General features: G+C 37.8%; 2 protein-coding genes across 3 annotated transcripts; both read right to left on the bottom strand.

Annotated features, from left to right (window-relative positions):
• Positions 1-525: 525 nt before the first annotated feature.
• On the bottom strand, positions 526-10,250 carry Unr (cold shock domain-containing Unr). 2 transcript variants are annotated; one of them, XM_017077693.4, is made up of 10 exons: positions 10,184-10,250; positions 6,077-9,587; positions 5,186-5,739; positions 4,723-5,117; positions 3,934-4,660; positions 3,713-3,866; positions 3,481-3,650; positions 2,447-3,397; positions 2,203-2,380; positions 526-2,136 (listed from the first exon to the last, which is right to left on the bottom strand). In XM_017077693.4, exons 2-10 carry the CDS (start codon positions 6,111-6,113, stop codon positions 2,120-2,122), a joined length of 3,183 nt encoding a protein of 1,060 aa, XP_016933182.2. In that variant the 5' UTR covers positions 6,114-9,587; positions 10,184-10,250; the 3' UTR covers positions 526-2,119. The 2 variants fall into 2 exon arrangements, with proteins under 2 accessions (XP_016933182.2, XP_070852160.1); XM_070996059.1 differs by lacking the exon at positions 10,184-10,250 and having other exon boundaries at positions 3,934-4,377; positions 4,453-4,660.
• Positions 10,251-10,511: 261 nt separating this feature from the next.
• Positions 10,512-17,379, bottom strand: LOC108012358 (adipose-secreted signaling protein). The gene is made up of 2 exons (XM_017077709.4): positions 17,152-17,379; positions 10,512-12,020 (listed from the first exon to the last, which is right to left on the bottom strand). The coding sequence occupies exons 1-2, from the start codon at positions 17,186-17,188 to the stop codon at positions 11,515-11,517; spliced, it is 543 nt and encodes a 180-aa protein (XP_016933198.1). The 5' UTR covers positions 17,189-17,379; the 3' UTR covers positions 10,512-11,514.
• Positions 17,380-17,762: the final 383 nt, after the last annotated feature.

Raw genomic sequence — 17,762 nt, 5'->3', positions numbered from 1 at the left:
GGATTTTATTTGAAATGTTTTTTATGTTGTTTTTGTTGGTTTTTCATAATAAGGATTTTAGTTACTGTGCTGTTCATTTCTTGCATTGCATGAATGACAAAACGCCCAGGTGCCGGCCTCTCTGAAAATGTTTTGGGCTGTGATGGCGTTTGGCATTTCTGTCGACTAATTCATCAACCTCAGTTACCCCACCCGCCCGTCAGGATATACCCCTCGGGATATATATCCGGCATATATCTATATAGTATATGTAGATGTATAATCGTTATACAATATTAAAGTTACTATTTTTTCTTGCTCTTTGTTCTGGTTTTTGTCTGTGAGTGTCTGTGTTGCTTAGTGTAAGTTTTTGTGGTTTTTGCTGTTGTAGTTGTATATAACATGGCTATAATAGGACGTACTGATCCCAAATTTGTTGTTAGCTTGTTAAATGTTTTTTTACAATATTTTTTTTTTGTTTCTTAGTAATTGAAATTCATAATTTTCACAATATTTGCTCTTTGTTACCGACACACGCTCATAAGGTTTGTTTTTTTTTTGTTTTATTATTTTTTTTTTTTAGATTTTTTCCGTATATGTATATAGATTTTTTAAAAATTATTTTTATAATCTTCATTAAATGGTTTCAACAGATTTGGCGCAGCAAATTAAATTTGCTCTTCATCGTCACACAAAACTTTTTGTAATTTACTTCTCTGCTCAATATTTTTTTTGTGAATTTTCGCAATGCGTTTTTTGTTGTTGCTTTAAATAAATATTTAAGGTGTAGATGCTATGTAATAAGTTAATGCAACCGTCTGAATGCAACAAAAGAATTGGCGAAACAACTTGGTGTGTGTTCACAAGCAAAGATCAAATCAAAGGAAATGATAATTAATATTATTACGTTAATGAATATGTAAAATATATATGTACTTGTAGATATAAATACTTTCTTCTTCCTTCACTTCATTGATTGATTTGTTGTTTGATGTTGCTGCTGCGGTTGTTGATCTACATAACTGTTGCCGCCGCAGTACAATAATTATTCAATAAATATAATTCGTTAACAGTAAGATTGAAAGCAGTGAAAGAACAGTTTTCGAGAAGTACGAAAGAATACGAGTAGAGCAAGATACAGTAGAAGCATCCATATATAAATGTATTTAGAGAGTGTTGATTTATACAATTTCTAACGCAATTATGCAAGGATTTCGTTGCCATTCTAGAATAAATACTTCATAGATTAACTGGGGTGCAACAGAAATCACTAGGGTTTTGAAATCACTTTTGAATCAAATTTTAGGTACAATTAATTCATTCAGAAAAACTTCTATACTTTTAGACCAGCGGTCGGCAGCTTCCCATTAAGTGGGCATAGGGAATAGCTCTGTTCGTTTTCTGCCGCCTCACAAACAGTATACAACAGAGGTCGGCACACACACATCGATAAGCTGCTCCGTGCAAATTACTCACACAAATAAAAGACAAAATGTCATTGTGTTACGTGCCGATCGCTGTTTTAGACATCTAAAATTACGTTTAAACGTGATTTCAAAACTGTAGTAATTTTTGTGAAAGCCCCGTAAGTTGCTTATTTCCTTCTTCTCACTTTGCTTTGTTTTTCGCATTGGTTTTTAATTAGTTAAAATTAGAGCAAACTAGTAGAAAATAGTATACGTATACAAACGTTTTGGTTTCATCTCTCAGACACTTGGATTTCAATTTCATTTTGCTTTAAACTGGCCACAACGTGGATCACGGTTGCGTCTAGTTGAAAACAAAGCGTTTCAATGGTGGAGGGGTTAGTTGGTAATATTACAAATAAGTTTCGATTTCAGACACGAAGAGTTCTCTTGTTGAGTTGCCGTTAAGTAGTTTCGTAAATATTAAATGTATGCCTTTGCTATCAATTATTATCAATTACGATCGTTTCCAATAGTGTTTGCTTGCTTCTAGGGATTATATTCGTTATAAATGTGTGTGTATATGGTTAGGGCGACAAGTTCACGTTGCTGTTAGTTGGTTGATTGGTAGCCTGCTCGCTTATGGCTTGCGTACAAGAATATATATAGCTGTAGGTAAGTGTCTTTGATGTGCATCTAATATCCTGTCTTGCTAATGCAACATTTTCAGCAATCTACTCCACCAAGTTGCCTGAAAAATAAAATTTTTCCATGTAAAACATTTAAATTATTTGGTGAGATGTGCATTATATCTCACCTGGAATGCGTGGATGACGCGCTAGAACAGAAAAGCCTTTGCCCTGCGGTCCCTTTGGTGCACGAATGAGGATTAGGCGCGGCACAGTGTCATCGCCGTTGAGCTTGAGGCGCGAGATCAGACGATCCGGACGATCGTTTATTTTCAGAACATTGCAAGCCGAAGACTTTCCATTGCGCTGATGAAAAAGAAGAACATCCTGTTAGTACATAATCAATGTAAATAATAATAGTCATCAACCCACCTGATTGGTGACCACGGAGAACTCCACGGTGTCCCCTGGATGTAGAGCGACAGTATTGCCCTGCACCTCGGACATGTGGAAGAACAACTTCTTGCCATCCTCCACCTCAAAGTTGAGAAAACCAAACTGTCCCTTAATGGAGTCCACAGTGGCGCGCTTCTTTTGCCTGACGGCATTTACGTTTGCTGCCCGACCGCTCTCATCAATGCGGAAGCTAACAAGATCGCCCTTCTGGAGCAAATCCCTCTTGTTCACCAGACTAGTGATCCCGAACTCGTGTTGCGAAATGACAGTGGTGCGCAGCTCGTCGAGAATTTCAATGAGACCGGCGTACTCCTGCTGGTCGGGATTGATGCAGCGCAGCGGACGAGCCACCACGCCATTGTGCGTGGTTTCCAGCACAGCCGGCTGAGGAATAGAGTTCTTGGGCAGCATGCGAACATTCTCCGCCGGCAGGCAGTTTCCAGAAACGGAGGTATTTCCGTTGCGAGCAAGAGTGTACTCCACCTCCTGACCCAACTCCAACCAGTTGGGGTTTCCCAGATAGTTGCTGAAGTGAAAGAAAACCTCCTCGTCGTGGGACAAAGTCTCAATGAATCCAAAATTCTCCTTCATAACGGCTATGAAGCCACGGTACACCTGACCGGACTCGGATCCGGCATGATTGTTGTTCTCCAGCTTGAAATCGTCCAGGTGGCCCGGATTGTTGCTGCCCACGCTGCTGGTGCTGCCGCCGGGGCTGCCGTGCATGACATAGCCATTCTGCAGCGAGGTGTTCGAGCTGCTGCTACTGATTCCATTCGACAATCCAGAAAGCTGGTCATTCTGGTTGACGTTTCCTCCAGCATTCGGCTGGTTAAGAAGCAACTGCTGTTGCTGCTGTTGTTGTTGCTGTTGCTGCAGCGAAACTTGCTGTACGTTGACAGCTATACACTCCTTGTTACGTTTGACCTGGTGTATTAAAATAAGTATTCGATTTCGTTTCCAAACATATAATTTCATTTTATATAAATTTATTCCTTGATTAAACTTACCATGTAAATATCGAAGCGTACTCGCTCCCCAATCCTTGGTGGTTTTTCGCAGTCTTTAAGAAAATACATTATAGTCTTTTTAACATCGGCATGCTCGTAGGTAATAACGCCGCCCTCAACGCGATCTTGAGATTTAATTGGGCTCTTGGGCGCCTCTCGTGTTACGCAACCTATTCAAAGATTGTACGGTTCAGATAAGGTACATATTAGATTGGTGATGAATTAAGCATACCCTCTATGTTGCTGGCCATTAAAGTTTCGAATTGCACTGAGTTGGGCGGCAAGTGTTTAATGCGTATGGCCTGCAAACGCGAGTTATTATAGGCCAATCCAGGCTCCTGAATGACAGTGAATTCCACCTCATCGTTGACATCGATTTCGCGGCTCTGTAACAAGGAAAATAGGTTATTGATAGATTTGTTAATTGAATATATTAATTCTGATTATTCTTACCGTATCTAAAACTTCAGTAAAGTGGAAAAACAGACGTGCCTGACGCTCTACGCAGCGCAGGAAGCCGAAGCCCTCCTTCAGCGAGGCAATAGTTCCCTGCTCTCTCTTCTCGCCGGACACCTTGAAGGTCTCGTCTAACAGGGCAATCGAGGTGGCCCGCTGCAATTGATCACGCCGATCGGTGGCGAGTAGAAACTGAACCCAATCACCATGACGCAGGGTGAAATCACCTTTCTGGTCCTTGTCCCCGAACGGTACCTCCACCTCGGAGTAATCCAAAGCCCTGTAACGGATGCGACCCGGCAAGGGATCATTGTTCTGGCGCACCGGATTGTTGCGATCAAGGGACTTGAGCACTTGGCCCTTATACACCGTGCTGTCCACGTCCTCGAAGATAACCGATCCCGGTGCTAGGCGCGTGATGTTGCACGCAAATTCACGGCCCTGCGGAGGCACAGATGCAGACTGCATTTTTGACTGAAGGAGGTTGGGGTTGGTCGGATCGCCGCTGCCACTTACGCTCCGCGTCTGGATGGTGAACTCGACATCGTCACCGGGACGCAGCTCCACATTGCCCTCGGCCTCCGAGAAGTGAAAGAATATCTCCTTGACCACATCGGCGCGTTCGATGAAGCCGAACGACTCCTTCATCGAACAGACCACGCCTCGATACTTGACCGGCTGGGCCGGATTCTCTAGGCGAATATGGCAGGCGCCTAGGTTACCTCTGTAGAATAAAAGATTGTTGAATTAATTCTAAGATTTATTTATTTATCAACTAATCCTTACCTTTGGTTCGTTGCGATTTGAAAGCTGACCTTGTCGCCAGCGCGCAAGTTGACATTGCCCTCCACATCGTCTTTGGTATAGGGTAAGAAGAAGCATTCGCCTCGGTTCTCATAGCTTATGCGACCGGTGGTCTCGCTGGAGTTGAGCACATTGTTGGCGCTATCCGTGCGCAGCTCGGTAGTCACCGTGCCGGTGACACGCTCCTCAGAAAGCACAACCTCAGGGGCTATTTTAGACACTTGACTAGCTATCGGCTTGCCGGTACGGCGATCATAGGTCATCTCAAACTCCACGGGATCTCCGATTTTCAAATGATCAATATTACCGCTGAATTGCGAGAAATGAAAAAAGAGACGCGCCTGCCGCTCGCAGCACTGAATGAATCCATAGGAGTGCTATAATTAAGACAGAATAAATAAAATTAGATATTGCGGTCAAGTGAAAGTTTTCCTTTTCCACTCACCAGCAGCTTCTCGATGATGCCAGTTTCCCGGGTGGTCTGGCTGGGATCCGCAGCTGCGGCCGAAGAATTGCTCGACTGGGAGCCAAAGATCGAAGAGGAGCTCCCAGCTCCGTTGGTCAAAACGCTGTTAGATTGGAATACACCGATCTGAGGAGGATTCTGGATGACGTCGTTAACCTCATTGGCATCAAACATTCCAATGCTTTGATGTTGCTGCTGCTGCTGCTGTTGATGTTGCTGCTGCTGTTGATGTTGTTGCTGCTGCTGATGTTGCTGCTGCTGCTGATGTTGTTGCTGCTGCTGTTGCATATGCTGCTGCTGCTGCTGCTGCTGTTGGTGTTGCTGCTGCTGCTGCTGTTGGTGATGATGCATATTCTGCTGCTGCTGCTGCTGTTGATGCTGCTGGGGCGACGGTCCCTGACCTTGCGGCTGCAATCCCAGCGTAGTCGAGTCAAGCGTAAAGGTTCCAATGGTCGGAAATGTAGTGGGAATTCCCAAATTGCGAATGGCATTCATGTTGAAATAACCATCGCATGGCAAGTTGTCATAGATTTCTGGAGCATTAAATTGGAGGGAAGAGAATTGTCAATATTATAAGGATGAGAAATGGATTAGGATGTTTATAAGTTGTTTCCCCTTAAAACAAATTATATTAAATGCTTGGCCAATTTTATATTAATGTACATAGATCAAAAGAAGTTTTGTAATTAAAGATTTAGATTCCACCCACATAAAAGAATTTTTTGGTTCACATATGTACCAATTTATCGCCCTTATTTGATGTGGAATTTAAAAATAAAAAACCGGATTTCTAAAAATAATGAAAATCAGAACCGGTTCTTGAGTGTTGCGTAAATGTTCCGTAAATAAGAGACCCAATTCCCCACTTACCTTCGCCGGTGCGGTACACCTTCGATTGGGTATTCATGTTGGATTGATTGATTGGATATTAGCAAACAAAGAAAAATGCTGATAAGGACTAGCAAATTGGAGACTGGTTCTTGGCGATGGTGATTGCGATGTTGTTGGTATTGTATGGTCAGTTATAACCTAACCCGGTAAACCGATAATGGATGCGTATGACGAGAACGATTGGAACGAGAGTTGAAGTTGAAGAAAGCGCGAAAAATTACCGAAAACAGTTTTATGGATCTATTTTTAGTTTTCTCTTTAGGGGTATTTTTAGGTTATTTTTTTTTTTTTTTTTACTTTTTTGTGTTTTTTATATCAAAGAGAAAAAACTAAGCAATAAATACGTATTTTGTTTTTAAATTGTTTGTTTTGTTTTTTGTGTATATATATTTTGGCTAAACACTGGCACAAGAGGCACTGAAATTCCTTGTCTTCGAAGTTAATAAAAAATTTTTTCTTTTCTTGAGGGCATGCCCCGCAAAAAATGGTTGTTTTTCTTAGCTTTCCTTTGCTGTTGTTGGTTTGTTTTTGTGTTCCTTGTTGTTGTGTGTTTTTTTCTTGTAAAAAATGCCGACAAATATTGTAACGTTGTTGGTTTGTTTTGGTAGTTTGAAGTTCCTTCCTGGGTCTGTTGTAGGTTTTTTTTTCTAAAGTTTTTTTTTTTATATATATTTGCTTGTTTTGTGTATTCAAAATATTGTTGTTTTACGATGAAAATGCATACCAGCTGCTGCCGTTGGTGTTTTTTGTTTATTTTTGTTCGAGTTTTGAATTATCATTGAATTATTGCATTTTTTGAAATGATTTTGGTTGATTTTTTTATATTTTTACTTTAGTTTTACTAGAAAAATACACTGGGAATACTTTTTACTTTTGGGTTAGATTAGCTTTTGTTTGATATTTGAATATTTTGTGTTTTGCTTGATTATATTGTTTTTTGTTTTCTATATAGTATACATATATATAATATATATTTTGTAGGCAATCGTTGTGGTTTATAGGAAGTAGTAGTGATTTATTTTTAATTTACTTTCGAATACCCTTAGTACAACGATGATTTTTGGGGACGAGGTTCGAATCTCCTTGTTCTTCTTCTTCTTCTCCTGCTGCTGCTTCTTCTTCTCGGGACTTCCGTTTCCGGTTCCTCTCTCTCAGTGTCGATTTCCTATTTTGTTTCGCTGTACGTTGCTATTACTTTTCGGTTGCACGATTTGTATAATTTGTTTGTTGTTGCGGTTGATGTTTTATTGCTGTTTCATTTACTATTCACTAAGCAAAAATTATGAGTTTAAGGTTTTCTTTTGTTTTTATATATAATAGATATAGGACACCCGTTATGTGGAGTTATCCTCGCTCATTTACTATGTTGAACTTTAAGCCTACGATTTATTTTGTTTTGTTTTGTTTTGTTTAAATATATATATTTTTGAATGCGTTTTGAAGTCTTTTTATAACCTAGGGTTTTTATTTTTGCTTTGTGTTGGTTGGTTTTGTTATTTTTCACTTATTCCTCTGTTTTGTTTTGTTTTCTCTGTTCTCGCTCACTAGATTTAAGCTTAGTTTAATAGTTTATATAATATAATATATAATATACTATAGTATATATGTATCGAAGTCCTTTAAGATATCACGAATTTGTTTCAATGTTTTTTATCTTTTCATTTGCATTTGCTCTTAAGTGTAAAGTTGTTGTTGTTGTTGTTGGTTTAAGATGTTTTTCTGTTCTCAGCTTCCTCTTCGCTCCTTCTTCTTCGCCTATTGTTAAAAATTACGGGTTTTGCCTTTCATTCCATTAGAGATTTTTTTTGTGGTTTTCCTTTGCGTTTTTTCTTTTTTTGTTTATTTAAATTTATAAATTTACAGTAATTATCACAGAGTTGTTAAATCTTTCTTTGAATTTGTTTTGTTTTTCTTTTCTCCGTTTTACTTCCGTTTGTTGCAGTTGCTTTTGCTGTTTTAGACTTTTAACATTTCTCACTAGGTACACTTATAAAAAAAACTGAATTGAAAACTAGTAAAAAACAATGTTTTATTGGAAAAAATAAAAACTGTTTCTTTGGCGCAAGGCCGCAGTTTTTGAGTTTGTTATGCGTTTTCTATATATACTTTATTCTTAATCCGTTTTTTCTTCACTAATATATATTTTTTTATTTATTGGCTAAGTTAAATTGCTGGTGTTGTTGTTGTAGGTCTGTGTAAAACGTGACTTAAAACTTATAGAATTCTTGTAGATTTTTGGTTTTAAATGTTTTCTTTATTGTTACCGTTATATTTGTAGTATATATTATTTTTATTCACACTTTTTGCGGCACAATTGTTGCTTAATCGGTTTTATTCTGCTCTCCCTGCTGCTTCCTCCGTTTATCGCTCTGCCTCTCACTTCCTTTTCGCCCTTTTGGGCTTTTCCAAGTTTTTGTTTTTTCGACTTAGATACTAGCAGTGTTTGTTTTTTGTAGTTAAATAATTTAGATTGATGTTGCGTTTTAAATTAAATCGTTTTTAATATGTTTAAATTATTTGTTGTTGATTTACTCCCGGTTATTTTGTACTTTAAAACATTAATTCAGTTGTTTGTTGTTGGTTGGTTGTTGTTGTTTGTTGTTGCTGCTGCTTTTGTAGCTCGGTTGCTGTTGTTGTTTTGTCTTAATTTAAATTAATTAGCAAATTGAATTCACTTTGACTTAACAACAAAAAATTCGTAATTAAATTAAAGCTTTTCAGGAAAAATAATGAGGAATTTTGGGATTGATTTAGCGTTTTTCAAAGTGTATTTTTTTCGGTTTTATTTTTTGTTTTTTTATTCGAGAGTTCGAACGCCGCAGCGCCGTTGGCTTTGTTTTTCCGTTAGTTTTCCGTTGCTTTTTTGTTTTCAGTGCTTTTGCCGTTTTCTTTTTGAACTCCGCTTTACTTGCTCCTCCGTAGTTTGCTTTTGCTTTTCTTTTATTTATTTATTTGTTGGTGCTTTTGAGTATTGACGAGTTAATTTCACAGCGTTTCAATTTGTTTGGTTTGTTGTTGTTGTTGGTTTTGTTGTTGTTTTATTTGAAAGTCTTCGTTTCAAGCTTGGCTTGTTTTTTTTTTGTTTGTTTGTTTTTTATTTTTTTATTTGCGCAGTCGCTTTTTCTCCCTCTCTCTCTGTCTGTCTATCTCGCTCACACCGACGGGCGGCGTAAAAATTCTCGTTTTTCCGATTTGTGTGTGTTTTTTCTTTGCAAAGCAAACGAAACAAAAACAAAGAAGAGTCCAAAAAACTTAAAAAGTTTTTGCTTTGACTTTTCCTTTTGAGCTATGTTGTTGTTGGTTTTTTTATGTATTTTTGCTGTAACTTTCAATTATTTGCGGTTTATATTTGTTTGTATTATTTTTTGATTCGTTTTCGATGGTGTTTTTTTATTTTTATATCATATTTTTTGTTGTTTTTTTATATTATTATTATTTTTATTCAGATTATGATGAAAGTGATGTCAAAACGGAGTTTTAGTTACAAAAGCTGTGGGGGAGAAAAAAGAGAAAGGTGGAAACGGTTAGGAATCATTTTTATTAGTTTTCGCTTTTTTTTTGGCTAGTGAAATCTACACCGAAAGTCTTGCTGCATTTTTATCGATTTTTCAGTGTAGCAATGGAGAGTTTTTTGCCTGCCGGAAAAATTGCACACACACAGGCTCAACCCACTACGCACACACACATGCACGCCCCATACACACGCACACGCAATTGCAATCGTAAACTATTTTTACACATTATTGTTGTGGTTTTTTGCGTAAAATTAGCAGGCGAGCCGACTGTACACACACACAAGCACAGCCACCAAGTGCCAAGTTGGAAGAAAAAAACTTTTTCTTCCTCAACCTTTTTTTTCGGGCTGCGAATTTTGGTACCCTCAAACGCACACACACACAGGCAAACTGGCTGGCCGACGAGAAAAACGTGATTTAGGCACTAAAAACCTAGTTTCTCTGCAACTTTTCATGTTTTTCCATCACAGCTTGGTTCCCGGCATATTTTCTGCACATTTTCGTTGCGAATTTTAGTTAAATAATAGTCCTATGCGAAGCAAAAGAGAATTTTCTGGACCAGAAAACTAACCACACGACAGCACAACAACAGCTAGCGGACGCCATATTTGCGTTTTGTGTGGTTGCTCAAATCTGCGGTGGTGTCGCTCTTTTCACGAACACTTACCAACACTTAACTTTCTTAAAACGTATTGCATTGAACCAAAATTTGTTTCGGTATCTACTATTTATACTAATAATTTTTTACCTGAAATGGCTGGTATCACCAAAATTCAAATTTTCAACAAGTGATAAGAAATAGCGACTTGATGAAAATGCCAATAATTTGCGATTCACACAGTTTACAATAAGCAACCAAATTCGATTCGTATTCTACCTTTGTTCCATAAATAAACAAATCAAGTTTTAAACGAATTTTTATTTACGGCTTCCTAAGCAGCTGCATTAGTTGCCTAATCCATAATTAACTTAAATAGTATTTTAGATGATGTTAAATGGGCTCAACTATTTTGGTAATTGGATTGTCCATGATCAGTTTTGTATATAGATTTTAAGTTACAAAATCTAGTCAATTGGTTATAGTGCCTTTTTATACATTTGACAGTGCAATATGTTATCAACTTTAATAGATTATCAAAACGCCCTTGGTAAATATGTCTGTGGGCTAATTTTAGTCAAAAAGATTTAATATCTTGCCTCTTGTTAATGCATAATGTCTTAGCGAGCACCTCGATTTGGTCACACAATAAATTGCATCTGGAAAAGGTCTAAAGTTTGGTCTTTGTGTACTTCATATATTCAGCTTAATTATTTTTTGCGAGAATAATTTGTATATGGTGTAATTTGAAGTATTATATTTGACTTTATGTATGTACAGTGCAATATTACATTTTAAAACCGTTCAAATAGGGATAAATCAGTGAAAGAATGCTTCAGTGTTTAAAAGTTATTAAATTGACTCTCAATCGCAGTTCAATTGATCAGATAAATCCAACGCATTAATCGTATTACACTTTTTATGGTTTTAGAAGTGGAAATAAAAATGATTTTAAAATTCACTTAATGACACATTGCAAATTCATTGTAGTCTTACTGGCAAAATCAAGAGATTGGGTCATCAATATCGTTATAAAAGTCAAGAATTACTGGCAGTTCGCCCACTCACGTGTAATACAAACTTGACAATTGCGGACACGGGGTAATTTACAAATGTTAAGTACAACAAGCAAAACTGGAACCGAAACCTAAATGTAAATGCTCAATGAGTATTACATACACAATTGGTTGCTATGTAGGTAATAACTAACGTTACATGTTATTCTTAACTTAAGAACTATGTAAATATCTGCAATTAACTAAGAAAACAGGTGTTCGGCAAGGCGAGATAATTGGGGTTCCATTTTAGGGCTTGCTATCGAAGCCAGCGAAATCTGATGCCTCGGACTCATCCTCATCCCTTTCGACGCCGATGCAGTGGATCCCGGTGCGCAGCATTGGCGTTCCCTTGCCCTTTCCCAGAACCCGGGCGGCGATCACCAGCTGGAGCAGCTCCTTGGCGTTGCTCGAGCTGACGATGTGCAGGACCTCGCGCAGCAGCTTCTCCTTGTAGGCGAAGAACTCGATTTTCATCTCGAAGAAGTCATGCTCGTCATGCTTGGTGCCCTCGAACTCCGTGATCCTGCAGTGCAGACTCGGTGTGGCACTGACCAGCGGCTCAAACTTGCTGCCCAGCGTCCCCGCGTCGCCAAAAAGCGACGTCGGTAGCTTCAGTTCGATCAAGTAGCGATGGTTGATCTGCAGAAATCCCAGGCTCACGACAATCGTGTCGCCCGACCTTTGATATGTGACACAACTGTCCGTTTCGAAGCCATCCTTCACCGTGTTGGAGTCAAAATGGACATGGTGGTCTGAAAAAGAGGAAGGTAAGGGTCAGATTTTAGGAAATTCATAAGATAACTCAATATTTAAAATACAAAATTATGACTGTGACTTTTGCCTAATAAATATAAAAGATGTGTATACTTCATTTTGGATGAAAATACTTTGCAATGGTATAAGAGCAATTATTTTGGATTTTCAAAGACACTTTGACAGGAGAAAAAGGCGTTCATATAAACATCATAACAGCCAAAAACGTAACTACAAATTATAATATTAGTAGAGCTCTAGAAGCTAGAAACCTATCTACTAATAGACCTGACCTTTTACAAACTACAAAGCAAATTCCCATCGCCCGCGGAGCTTCCTAAATTATTTGCATTTCTGCGATTTGTAAGTTTACACAGAATTTAATTGAGAATCGTGTTTGTTGAACAAGCTCAACGGATGAATTAAAAATTGCGTTGTCCGGAGCCAAAGGTCGGCCAGCTAGACAAGTAAAATCGAGTAAAATTGCCGTAATAAACCTAAGTATTCCGAGATAAACAAACAGGCAAACAGAAGTCTTGGCCCCGCCTCGGTTAAATTTTCCCCAGCGGCATTTGCAGCGGAAATTGCGTGTAAGCGTGTAATTAAACCCCCCTACCGCCTCCCCTGTTCTTTCACAGTGGAAAATTATAATACGTTTGAGTCGTTATTATCGGTAGAGTATAGGTATATATAAATTCATGTTATATCATCTTGACTATTTTTTGGTTTATTAATTAAAAATGTTTTTATATACCTTTACGTTTGTTCTTAAATTGCCTTTTGAATTTCAATATTGAATTTATATTTTACAGGCATTTTCTCTCTGTATAAAACGACGAACGAGTGGGGAATTGGAGATAGGCAGTTAGGGCTTAAATCACATTAAAATTAGGTCAATTGGGACCAAGTGCACTGTTGTTATGTGACTTGAAGCGTCTAATTTCGCACTCCAGAGAGCGAATTCGGAAACTTGGAATTGAATTTATAAATAAAAACCATTGGCCGGCCTTTAATTGCTATCAGCACATGCCAATTCTGTATACAATGATGAATGAGCAGGGATATATATTATTTTTATTGTTCACCAGATATTTTCCTGGCGGAAAAATTTTATATTTACATCCATATTAACAGCTTGATTTTAATTTTAATTTCCCATAGAATATAATATATTTTATTTATATAAACTACACCTCAACCTCAACAAAATTCTTTATTTAATACTTTCTAATAAATTTATTCAATCTAAAACTGTGTTTCATTGGCACCTCTTTTTTGCATCAGATGACCGTCTATCAATAAGAATCATTATCCGTTTTATCAATATCTACAATGTTCAATCAAAATTAGCGCCTAAAACTTATCAAAGCGAATCGTGCTAATCATAGACATAAGGCAATTCATACTACTAAAAACAGATAGTTTTTATCAATTAACAATTCGCTGACAAATGTTTCTGGAGCTATAAAAATTCGACAGTCAAACGAGCCTTTAACCAGACTTCTAATCACAACCGAGCAATGCCCCTGAGTGGTCCCCCAGTTAATCATAGGCGATTGCCTCAGATATTGTTGGCCATTTTTCAGGGCCCCGAAAAAGTTGAGACTTTGCTAAAAATAGAAGCCTTGGCTAGTTGGTCATGCCACTGGCATCGGCAATTGTAGCAAAAGTTTGTTCTTTTCGGCAAAACTATTTCCACATGGACGTGGAAATACAGACAGTGCGTTTCGAAAACTTAAAATATAGGGGATCCATAGATTAAGATAGGTGCCAATTACAGACTTGACTTATCATGCAGAACTTTCATTTTCCTATTTACTCCAATTCGGTAATAAATTGTAGTTATCATAATGAGTTTATTTATTTTAAATTAATATATCCTCTTCCCTTCCTATCTTTTTGAAACGCGTTGTACCTTTTGTCTTCCGTTTCAAATAGATATTTTGGTATGTTCTGATGTCGCAATCATTGGAATGTCTGCGCAAACGGTTGATATTTTATTTTCATTTTTTTCCTTACGATTCCCCAGTATTCTGTTGTTTATTTTGGCTGATCGCCCGCTCAGCAGAACGTAATAATTCAGTTTTGCACTTTAGTGTGCAGGAAATGTGAACATGATTTTTATTTGTAATTTATTTCATTTTTTGTAAACGCAGACGAATGCGAAATTAAAGCAATTTTCCGGTCGTTTCTTTGCCATTTCCATTTCCCAGTATGTAAGCAATTTATTGTAATCCAGCTTAATCTGCTTAAAGTCGATTCAACAATGGAGGCGTCGCTTTCACAATGCCAATTCATCCGCTCTGCCAAGTGTCGCGGGAAAAAGTGGATTGTTCTTTTTATAAATTTAATTTAAAGTCATGCGCCACACTCAAAAATCCGGCTGGCTGGGGAAAACAGTCTCACGTGCCCCCCCAATCGCCATTGATTAACCATTAATGGAAATTTACAATCGACTGTTATTGCTGGAAATTCAAATTTGTGTAGACAATTTTTGGGATTTCATCTGCTGCCTTTGCCGCAATAGCATCAATTTTTGTATTCAAATAAATTATCCGATGCATATCTGACAGATTGTCTACCAATTGAATTCTCGTTGGCTTTTGCCTATGTATTTCAATTGGTTCGTTTACTCAAATATATTCTAATTTAATGTCTGGAAAAGGGGGCTAGGCAATCCATGAAACTCTTCATGCTGTGAACTAAATTATCTAATCATAAGCTGGGTATCCTTTAAAAAGAACTTAGAGAAGAAAAGTCATATTTTTATGAAGAATATCCTTGAGAAATATTTTAAGAATAACCTGTTCTTGATTATATTTTGTCCCACTTATTAGCCCTTTGTCCAGTTCTCCTCCCCCACATTCTGAATTATATAATTCTATCCAATCTATCTATCCAATCCTTTAAAGAGATCTTAAAGAAGAAAAGTCATATATTATATGAAGAATATCCTTGAGAAATATTTCAAGAACAACCTGTTCTTGATTATATTATGTCCCACTTATTAGCCCAATTTGTCAAGTGCCAACTGGCCTGTGTCCAGTTCTCCTCCCCCACATTCTGAATTATATAATTCTCGCCCATTAGATTTTATGTATTTATTATTTGTTGGGCGGTACTTGTGGGTCTGCCCCATAACTGATGCAGGTGCTTCCCTACGGGGGGGGATGCCATAAAAAGGCATCCGTACGTGCCAATTCGAATGTAGGAAATGCAAAGCAAGAACAAAATGCAAACATGCATAACAATATTGTAAATTGTGTTTTTCTGATTTTCAAATCAAAACAATTGAAGGGGTGCCCGTGTCCCAACGAGACAAATATCAATCACGAACACCTCATGGGCGGTGGGCGGTGAAGTTGGGTGGCCCAAAAGGGGGGTGCGCAAAAAGTAGCCCCAAGTGGTGCTACCTCAGGCAACAAAAACAACGGGGCCAAACAACGTGCCCGTCGGTTTCCCCGGCTTTATAAATAGCCCACCTCATGAGGATTGCACAATTGCATATCACTTTATAGAAACAATAAAAAAAAAACAAACCTGACTACAACAATGGGAACCTCTGCTGGCGGTCTGGTTATATGCAATTTAATTATGGGGTATCGTTGTCATCGCCATTACGGCCTTTGTTGTTGCTTTCGGTTGGTTCTGGGGTGCTGAAACTATAATCTCCGGACGGGCGCTAAATGAATTTACAATTAGCATTGCTCATGAAAACGCTTGGCAAATATTATCAAGCGCTAACTCACGACAATTTGCATGGTTCGGCGATAAAGTGTAGGAGAGAGCATTTTTAAATGCTCTACAAATAACCACGTTTGGGTAAAAACAAACGATTTGGATATATAGGTGATGGATTTTTCTAAGCACATATGTTACGTAAATTCTCTACACCATTCTCCTTTGTTCTTTTCTGATTTTTGCATATGAACCCTCTTCAAATTGTAAAATATTCTATAATAGTTATGTTTTTCCTATAAAACGAAGATCTTCATAAAACAAACCTATAAAAAGCTATTCCCGTAATAGATCGAATATTACCGCCACTTGAAAATGCCCCCGAAAAGCCAGATAAAACCTAATTGATGAAAGTGTGCATACACTTGTAAAGTGAAAATTATGTGCGTTTTCCATGTGTTTATGGCACACAATTCATTAACTTCTGTCAGGAGATCATAAATTAAAACTAATCTAAGACAATTTAAGAACGCTTCGGCAGGCTCAACTGCCAGTGATAAAATTCTGGTCGAGCGCCGTTTGAAATGATAAGGGAACCCATTTAAGTCACGCGATTTGTGGCTAAAACCTGAGGCGGGAAAAATGAAAATATCATCGATACCGCCGACAAATGTCAAATGATTTCTGCAAGGGCAGCCCAGGGGGTGGTATGTGGGGAAAATTGGCTTAGTTTTGGCCCTGAACCAATATTATTTTTAATATTGCGGCAGAAAAGCAGGAAGAGGTCAGGAAACTACAATAAGTAGGCGAAAGGGAGAGGGCGGAAAACCGAATGTGTGAAGTGGACAGGAAGGAAATGGCCAAACACTCGTGTACATCTACACAAAACAAAATTTGATTAGCTTTCTAACTAATTTCGCGAATAAAAATGGTAAAATTATTTAACAGAAAACATTTTTAAACAAATTATACACATTTCCTTTATAAAATGATTAAAAATTTGTCATTTAGAAATAATCTTATAATGCCAAGATGACAAATATACAAAGAATTCACATTGGGGTGGAACCAAAATAGTATTTTTTTATAAGTAACATCAATTAAACTGTTTGTATTAATTTTTTAACTATTTATTTATCCCTTAACTTTGATTTTTTCGAGTGTGGATCAAAATGCAGCTGTGCTGAATCCCAGAAAAGGTCAACAGGAAGCGATTTTCCTTGAGTTGCCTGACTTGCCTAAATTTAGCCAAGTTTTCGTCTCTTCTAATTAATCGGGATTATTTCGCAAAAATACACCACCTACACTTAAGCAGTCAAGAAAACCCCAAACCACGGTATTTGGCTTAATGATATTTTAACGCACTTGAGGAGTTTCTATGCAAATATTAGAGCGCCCTTTAATGGCTATGCAAATGGGTTGAGCAAACACCGGGATAATGCGAATTTTTACCTTGATGATCCACGTTTTCGGTGGCTTCGTCGCACATTTTGGTATCCAAAAAAGTTGTGTTGGTAATTAATTTCTTGGTGGGGTGGTTAAATGCCAGCGTTTTTCCGTTCTTCCGGAATTTAAAGGAACCAGACGGCGCTTTTCTCTCAGGTTTCTCAATATTCCAGCAGCCAAAACAGATTTAAATCCAACAACCAACAACGTCGAATAACAAAATAAACATAATGCAGTGTGGAATTACCGCGATACCGCGGAATTACCTGTATAATATACCATTTTTATTTATTCAAATATACCAACAGCCGATACACCCACCTGAAGTAGCGGATACACAATCCAGGGTGACCATTCTGTAATGTTTTTGGTATTTTAAGTTTTATTTTGGTATATATTTCAGTACACCAGAAATGTTCCTCTAACAAAGGCAAGGCATTTCATTAAAAAATAAACTACACAGATTGTTTACTTTTATTTAAAAAACAAATAAATTTATAAAAACAAGCCTCCAAATTGTAAAGCCAATACAGCTCTGCTCACCCACGAAAGCTGCCTGCTATGCGAAAATTGCCGCCTTTTTTAGCCCCTAATCCGCCACAGGGCTGCCACCCTTG

This window comes from Drosophila suzukii, chromosome 3 (genome assembly GCF_043229965.1).
Source record: "Drosophila suzukii chromosome 3, CBGP_Dsuzu_IsoJpt1.0, whole genome shotgun sequence".
Taxonomy (NCBI): Eukaryota; Metazoa; Arthropoda; class Insecta; order Diptera; family Drosophilidae; genus Drosophila; species Drosophila suzukii.
The sequence above is the reverse complement of the archived record's forward strand: the minus strand, read 5'-3'. Positions and strand labels throughout refer to the sequence as shown.

What these genes read in the sequence shown, in the direction of transcription:
- Unr (XM_017077693.4), bottom strand. Translation starts at nt 6,113, where the DNA reads ATGAATACCCAATCGAAGGTGTACCGCACCGGCGAAG. An exon ending in TTACTGAAGTTTTAGATACG is followed by an intron (nt 3,867 to 3,933) that starts GTAAGAATAATC and finishes TCCTTGTTACAG; the next exon opens with AGCCGCGAAATCGATGTCAA. An exon ending in TCTCCGTGGTCACCAATCAG is followed by an intron (nt 2,381 to 2,446) that starts GTGGGTTGATGA and finishes CTTTTTCATCAG; the next exon opens with CGCAATGGAAAGTCTTCGGC.
- LOC108012358 (XM_017077709.4), bottom strand. Translation starts at nt 17,188, where the DNA reads ATGTGCGACGAAGCCACCGAAAACGTGGATCATCAAG. An exon ending in CGAAAACGTGGATCATCAAG is followed by an intron (nt 12,021 to 17,151) that starts GTAAAAATTCGC and finishes CCTCTTTTTCAG; the next exon opens with ACCACCATGTCCATTTTGAC.